The 8651-nt window shown below is 41.9% G+C and overlaps 1 protein-coding gene across 1 annotated transcript in view; it reads left to right on the top strand.

Moving 5' to 3' along the window:
- The first annotated feature begins 7877 nt into the window (after positions 1–7877).
- The window catches only part of LOC134435729 (integrin beta-3-like), a 27693-nt gene continuing 26919 nt past the window's right edge, over positions 7878–8651 (top strand). Inside the window, exons 1-2 of the mRNA XM_063184778.1 lie at positions 7878–8014; positions 8424–8509. Coding sequence (XP_063040848.1) covers positions 7945–8014; positions 8424–8509 — 156 coding nt within the window. The 5' untranslated portion in view covers positions 7878–7944. The remainder of the gene's footprint in view (positions 8015–8423; positions 8510–8651) is intronic.

The raw sequence follows: 8651 nt of genomic DNA, 5'->3' as shown, positions 1-8651 counted from the left end.
CAATCGAGCAGTGTTTCTCTGTTGTTGTCTGAAACCAATGTCTGGGTCGCTGTTCACAAGAACATGCATGGAGACATTAGTGTACTGTATTGAATCTAGATAATTTGGGCGAATTAGCTCTTCAATGCCAAAGCGTTTCATTTGGGGTAATGGACTTTGTAAGTCAGTTTAGCAAACCAACATCAATATCAACAGAACACACTGTCACCTGTATTCCTTGCCAGCCAATCAAAAAATAGAACTCACTTACAAATCATCATTCTGCATGAATAATCATATATAAATTATTGTCATGAACATATGGAGAGAGAGAGAGAGAGAGAGAGAGAGAGAGAGAGAGAGAGAGAGAGAGAGAGAGAGAGAGAGAGTCAGATATAAAATGCAGAACATTTCTACGTCTACCAGGCCTGAATTTGTTTCTTGGCAACTGTGTCTTTGGCCGTGGCAATGACAGATGGGTAGGCCAAGTTATTTTGGTGAGAAAGAGGTGGAAATCTGGAGAAAGGTGGAAAAGAAATGAGGGAGCTGGATGAGGAACATTTCCACTTAGTGCTGGGGAGTTGGCAACCTAGCAACGCAAACTCTCTGAAGAGCCCTAGCAACAGGCTAGCGGTGTCTTCAACGCCTCAATGGTGCGTGTGCGTGCACACACAAGCACGCTCGCATGCACGTGCACACATGCGCATGCACGAGCACAAAAGCATGCACGAATGCACACATGAATGCATCCACGCTCATGCTTAGGCAGATGTTTGTGTTTAGGCACATAGTATAGTTTCATATTGTTTTAATCATGTCATTGTACATTTAGATTGTACATTTAGATCTTACAAAATGCATGTTGAAGTCCACAGCCCTTTCAGTTCATGTAGCCTACTACTGTAATAAAATATGAACCAAGCACTTAACAAGCCAACCCATATCTATCACATATTCTGGATAGGCAGCTGTGGCCTAATGGAAGCATATGGCATGTGAGGCTTGCTGGTTCATTGGTCCCGTATGGATACATGTGCAAGGGGAATGAATAACCAAGCCTGGAATTAATATGACAGTAGAAAACACTATCCTTATCACCTTTGGCTGATTTTGATTTGGCCGTTTCTTTATTGTGGCTATTGTTAAAAGCTGACTTTACATTTTGAAAGTTTTACAAGTCTGTACGTTTATATAGCCCTATTTATTCATGAAGAGACAACATACATTAATTACCATGACCACAAAGAACTAATGCACCAGAATTAGTCACTGACTTGATTTCATCTACCCTGGTGATTTTTGTATTTCACACGTGTTTGAGTTGAGCTATTTGATTAATTCTCTGCACTTCGTGTTATTACTGATTTTCCATACCGTATATACTGTAGATGACATAACGGATTGATAACAAACGTATTCTTCCAAAATGAGAACAGCTCATGATGAGATGTTGACAAAGCAAATAAAAATATACTGAGACAAAGATTTGTTATTTTACATCTTTTTAAATCACTGACGTGATAGACAGCTAGCCTGCCTGGACCATACTGTATGTGAATCCAGTGGTGTAGTCTAAGCAGGTATACGCAGTATACCCAGGGGTTTCAGTATACACTTAAAATTGATTTATCCATTATTTAGAATACCACAAATATGTACAGTATACCCACTTCAAAAAATGCTCAAATATACAGTATACCCACCATAAAAAAGTAGACTACACCACTGTGTGTATCTTATCACAGGAAGAAGTTCTGCTTGGAATCGGCAATGCCAAGGGAAATTCACAGTTCCATATGCCAGCTTCTTGGCAGGTTGTATGTAAGTGATTAAGAGTGTGTGTGTGCACGCGCATGCACGTGTGTGTGTGCACGCACACATTTGCACATGCACATGTGTAAATGTGCTATTTTCACATGACTTCTCTCACTCATTCACATATTCTTTATTTATCTTTTCTCTCTCTCTCTCTCTCTCTCTCTCTCTCTCTCTCTCTCTCTCTCTCTCTCTCTCTCTCTCTCTCTCTCTCTCTCTCTCTCTTCATCTCTTGTTATTTCTCTTCATCTCTCTCTCTATTATCTCTTTGTATTGACTCGCATGAAGAGCCCCGCGCAGACTAACAGGAAAAGTAACAAGGCTTGCCATAATTAGTGCACGGTTAGTGTTGTATTATTGACCGTGAGGAGCATAAGAGAGATGGCTGACCCTGCAGTGCAGCCACACTACTGAGCAGCATTGTGTGTGTGTGTGTGTGTGTGTGTGTGTCCGTCCGTGCGTGCGTGCCTGCCTGCTTGCCTGCCTGCCTGCGTGCGTGCGTGTGTGTGTAAGCGCAAGCGTCTGTGTGTATGTGTGTATGAGTGCGTGCGTGCGTGCAGCATGCGTTTATGAGTGCGAGCATCTGTATGTGCGTGTGTGTGTGTGTGTGTGTCCACCACAGAGTCTGTGGTCCAGTTCAGCCGGGTCTTCCCGGGCAGGAAGTCTTGTCAGCCCAAGACAAGTTTAACAAACACCACCATACCACCACCAGCAGCAGCACCATACCACCACCACCACCATACCACCACCAGCAGCACCACCACCATACCACCACCACCACCACCATACCACCACCAGCAGCAGCACCATACCACCACCACCATACCACCAGCAGCACCACCACCATACCACCACCACCACCACCACCATACCACCACCACCACCATACCACCACCACCACCACCACCACCAGCAGCAGCAGCAACTCCTCCTGCCTCATTATCAGCGGCCACTATATTCAGCTCCCCTCCTCTCTCTCTCCCACTCTCACGTCTCCTAATTAGTCTGTCTTTCACATGTTAGTCACTTCTACGGAGAGGAGACTACTAGGCTACACCCAAATCCATATGGGCTAATGAAGCTGCTTATGTGACAGGTTGTTTTGTTTTAATACAGTTTTTCTCGATTGGTTTGGCTCATTTCTTGAAACTCAAATGACATTCATATAACCATTGGGTCATTTGGCCAAACATTCTTACACTTCTGCACAACAGTTCAGATTACCAGCAAAATGTCATATACCTCCCAAAACACCTCATTCTTGCATCAGCACTAAACCGTCTGACATATAAATAGTCAGTACCATCAAAATGGCATAGATCCTTCTCAATTGCTTTGGCTCATTTGCATTCATTTAGTCCTTCTGTCAAAATAAACTGGATGGTTCAGCATAACTACATGGATCCTCATCACTCGCTCATATCACCCCAAAAACAGTTTACCCATGTGTCAAAACTAAATTTCTTCCCCACATACAGTCCCAGGAAAAAGTTTGTACACCCTTTGAAATTTCTTACATTTCAGTCAAAATGTATCATAAAACATGGTCTGATCTTCCCGGAAATCTCAAGAAGGAACAATCAGAGTCTGCTTTAACTAATTCCACACAAACATTTACATGTTATCATATTTTTATTGGCCATAAGGCTATAACATTCACAGGACAGCAAGGCATAAGTAAGTACACCCTTGCATTAAATAGGTTTTAACCCTCAGTTAGTTGCAATATCCTCAACCAGACTTGTCCTGCAGTTGCAGATCAGATTAACAAAACAATCTGGATGTATCTTGTCTCCCTCTTCTTTAGAGAACTGCCTCTCGTCAGCAAGGTTTCTGGGATGTCTGGAGTGCATAGCTTTATTTACTTCATGCCATATAATCTCAATTGTTTTTAGTCAGGGCTTTGACTGGACTATTCCAGAATGTGTATTTCATTGTTATGAAGCCATTCTAATGTCGATTTGCTTCTAAAGTATGGGTTGCTGTCACATTTCAGCACCCATCCTCTTATGTGCTTCAACTGTGTGACAGACTTCCTCACGTTTTTTCTGTAAAATATCACAATAAACTTGAGTTCATTGCTCCACTGATAATAGCAAACTTTCAAAGGCCTGAGGCAGCAAGGTAGCCGCATATAATGATGCTCCCGCCACCAAACTCAGAAGTGGAGATGTAACCAAGAATAACTAAAAATGGGGTTCATTCTGCCAATCTAAAATTAATGGGGTTTCTGTCCAAAAAATATTGCTGCACCTTTGAGGTTTGCGAAAAAGCATTTATATGCTTCATAAAATTACTGCTAAATATTCTGTAGACCAACGTTGAAACCAAAGTTGATTTTTTTCAGGGGAACACATAGTATCATGTTTGGAGGAGAACTGGAGAACCACACCTTCACCAAAACATCATCTCCACCTTTGAGTATGGTGGCGGGAGCATCATTATATGCGGCTACCTTGGTGCCTCAGGCCCTTGTCAGTTTGCTATTATCAGTGGAACAATGAACTCAGAAGTTTATTGAGATATTTTACAGAAAAAATGTGAGGTAGTCTTGTCACACAGTTGAGGCACACAAGAGGATGGTGCTGAAATGGGACAACAACCCATATTTTAGGGAGGCAATTTGACTTTTTTTGAATTGCTTCATAACAATGAAATACACATTCTGGAATAGCCCAGTCAAAGCTCTGACAAAAAAACATTTGAGATGATATGGCATGAAGTCAAGAAAGCTATTCACTCCAGATATCCCAGAAACCTTGCTGAAGAAGGGCAGTTTTCTAAAGAAGAGGGAGTCAAGATACATCCAGATTGTTTTGTTAATCTGATCTGCAACTACAGGAAACATCTGGTTGAGGTTATTGCGACAAATTTAGGGTTAAAACCTATTGAATGCAAGGGTGTACTTACTTATGCCTTTCTGTCCTGTGAATGTTTACATCTTATGGCCAATGAAAATATGTAAACTTGTAAATGTTTGGGTTGAATTAGTTAAAGCAGACTCTGGTTGTTCCTTTTTGTGATTTCCGGGAAGATCGGACCATGCTTTATGACCAATTTTGACAGAAATGTAAGAAATTTCAAAGGGTGTACAAACTTTTTCCTGGGACTGTATATCATCAGTACCCCCAAAATAAATTGTCCCTTTGCCATTGTGTAAGCACTGCCAGTCAAAATGGTTAGGTGTTTTATCTACGTTCAGCTAACAGATTTCGACTATGTATAAAAATGAAAAAGTGAGTGAAACCATTGAAGTTTGACAACACAGATAATTTACCAAGGACATTTATCAGTAACTTTCTTTACTGTAAATTCATATACAGAAAGTAATGCCCATATATCACAGGTTTCTCATGGGTTTGACTCATTTCTCAAAACAGAGATAACATTCACAAAATAACATGGACAAATGCCAAAGCAACTAGCAATTGTTCAAAACAGAATGTCGTTTGAAAAAATGTCATGAAATTAGCCAAATAACAGAGGAAACTGTAGTATACACGGTTGTAAAATTATTTTCTACTAACTAGTAAAGTTACAATACCATCTGACCTGTTGAACATTTACTATGTAATGAAATTCTTAAAATATGATGTCCTTGACTGTTTTGGGAATTGCGTAGACCACTTTGCATATGATGACTTACACAATGAAATAATGCTGACGTGTTTTGGAGAGGGCAACCATTAGACTGAGAATTGTCCAATTCGTTTAGATAAGCAAGGTCAATTTATTTGGAAAATGTGCTAAATCTATGCTGAATGTGTCAACTGAAGGGTATTTGTACATATCCATCTGCAGAGATGTACTAAACATTTGAGACATGTACAAAGCATTTGATATCTGATGAAAGCAATGAAAAATGCCATTCTGTTTTGGGAAATTGCAAGTTGGTTTGGGGATTTGTCCGTGTTGTTTTGAGAATGTCATCTCAGTTTCGAGAAATTAGCCAAACCAACCGAGAAAAACTGTAATATGAGAGCTGCTTTGCTTACTTTTTTTTGTCCTCTCGAGATCAATGTCTGTGCAGTCCCCTGTGGGGCTCACTGTTATTTCAGACAATGTTTGACAATATGCCAAACGGAGGAGAATTTATAGATTCATGGAAACGCGCAGGCACCATCCAAACCGCACGCACGCACGCATGTGAAGTATGAAATGGAGTCCCCTCCAAAATCATTGCTCTCACATGAATTCCTCTGCTCACTATTTCAGCACACAGGGGCCAGTAGCTTAGCAACAGGTTTGACAGTTTGGGACGGTCGGGATATGAGAGAGAGAGAGAGAGAGAGAGAGAGAGAGAGAGAGAGAGAGAGAGAGAGAGAGAGAGTTGAGGGAGGGAGAGAGAGAGTGAGTGAGTGAGTTAGGGCAGAGATAAAGAGAAAGAGAGAGAGAGACAGACAGAGGGAAAAAGAAGGAGAGTGTTCAAGAACGAAATATCTGTCCCTTATCGGAGTTCAACCGTGTCTGCAGGGATGGTGAAATTGATCTAATCTCACTTTATCCTCCACTTTACTGCTGTCTCATATCCCGCAACCTCTCTCTCTCTCTTTCTCTCTCTCTCTCTAGTTTTTCAAGGCTTATTTGCTGTGCTCCCTGAGGCATGTTCTCGGGGAAGCAGGTGCAAGAGATAAAATGAGATCGAGCAATGAAATGAGAAAAGAAGCAAAGAGCAAAACAATTGATTCGGGGCGGAAGAATTTAGGAGCCAGCCTTATCCATCTATATGTCAGTGTACTGCTGGCAGACCCCAAGGGGCATTGGGGGATATCTGTGCAAATAGTCATCATGCACATTTTTCCCCTTTACCACAATCAGAGCTGCATGGCAGAGGAGGGCCTGGGGCCACAGGGTAAAGAGGGGCCAGGGTACCACCATGGACAGCTCCGTGGCTGTGGACATGGGTTTGGTTAAGATGAATAGGTCCATCGGGTAAATTGGGCCAGATGAGCATGTGTCTGTCTGCATTATTGTAACATTTAATACTGTAGGCCTGTTTTCTGTTTTAAGTCATTTGAATGCCCTTTATGTTTTGCAATAGCCTTACCTGATGGGACGGTGGCAGAATATAATGCATTTTCATGACCCTTATAGCATATCCATGGACACCTTATTTGTTCAGGGCATCTCCCTTTTCTAATGAAACATGCCAGCCCAGAGCAGCAGGCCTTGAACAAAACATGAAATCACAAAAGCCGCAATTTCTGACAAAAAAACGGAGAACCGTTTGGTTTATTTATTTACCCTAGAATATTTGTTTTTTGTTTTTGCAAGGTAGGACACACGTCTGTAATGCTCCACCCTGCATACGATTCTTCTAAAAGTACAAGCTTGAATAACTTCTGTGAGATGCGAGGCGCTTAATTTGCTCCATAGATATGATGCCAACTGTTGTGTTGGTGGGATGAAAGCGATCTTGATGTGGAAGGGTCGCCACTAGAGGGATCTTTAAGACCGTTGATTGCCTTGGGTGGCCTTAAAACCTCTGCAGATTCACTGTCACGCCGGATAAATTAAGTGAAAGAGATATTTCATTATCGTTTAATGCCTGCAAATCGGAATGAACATAGCCATAGGCTGGCATTGTGGAATCAGGATTGTGCGTTTTGGTGCGCCGTCATGTGTCAATTTGTTGCGCATGAGCAATTCGTTGATTAAAATCCCTTGCCTGTGAGGCAGCCTACATTACCGTTCCACAAAACCCAATAGACTTTCATAGACAGTGGTGAGTGACTTGAATTAACTTTGTCCATACATGGTAGTAGTAGGGTAGGCCTACCTAAATTGCCCGAGGGCACCAGTGCTAAGATTCTCCAGCTTGCGCGGGACCCCTCTACCTTCAACCTTGTAACAAATTGGGACATCCTAGACTGATGACACACGGAGAAGTCTGTCAGAAAAGTCTCATCGTCTCACAAAAACACGAAACAGCACCCGGCCACGTATGCCGCTGTCTCGATGACAAAATACCTCCATCTTCCGCGTTGCCTTTGGTTAGCAAGAGAGGTCCGTTGTGGTGACTTGCCCTAAGTATGAGGAAACTGCCAAGCCTCCCGTATTAGTTAGTCAGAGGAGTGGTAGGGGTGGTGCAGGATATTTGGGAGTCGCCTCGGCACTCCTGTCTAAGCGTCAGAAGTGTAATACCTCAATATGGATGATTTAATAACGCGCTGTTGGATATTATTACTGGTGGCCACACTCCCTTCCGTTAATATTTATGGTAAGTGAATAACTTTTATTTCTACATTTTATTCGGACTGATGTAAATAGCTGTGCTCATATGTCAAATTACTCATCCATGTTCAATGTGCAAACATAGTTTCATCTTAACGTTTTAAGCCAGCACATCATACAAAATAAAGCTTCGAAGTTTAGTTTTTGGATAGGTTTTTAGAAAGGGATACATTACAGGTAATGATTTCTTCAAATAGCCTGACGCACAAACTGAATGCCTACTCAGGTCAACTGTGACACACAACCTTACTCAATTTTCAAACTTTGGAGATGTCGCGGTTAGGAGCATAGTAGCCTGGGTGTGCATTGGAGATGTTGCTGTGTGGCCGCCCGGTTCTTTCCGTTTCATCGCCAATCAGTAACACGTAACTTATATTCGCCTTTCAAAACTTCAGCTGCCAACATCTGCACTTCTAGCGGAGTAAATACCTGCAGAGGATGCCTCTCCATTCACCCATCCTGCGCGTGGTGCAGTCAAGAGGTAAGCGCCAGCGCCTTTAGTATCTTGAGTAGTAGCCTACTGTAGAAAAGTTCGAGTTATTACGTTTTGAAAAGTAATGTACAGCTGATGTTAATGAATGTCATTTTTTCTTTTGTTTTCTTCTTTTGTGTTTATCCATCTC

The sequence above is a fragment of the Engraulis encrasicolus genome, chromosome 2 (genome assembly GCF_034702125.1).
Source record: "Engraulis encrasicolus isolate BLACKSEA-1 chromosome 2, IST_EnEncr_1.0, whole genome shotgun sequence".
Taxonomy (NCBI): domain Eukaryota; kingdom Metazoa; phylum Chordata; class Actinopteri; order Clupeiformes; family Engraulidae; genus Engraulis; species Engraulis encrasicolus.
This window is presented reverse-complemented; position numbering and strand designations above follow the sequence as displayed.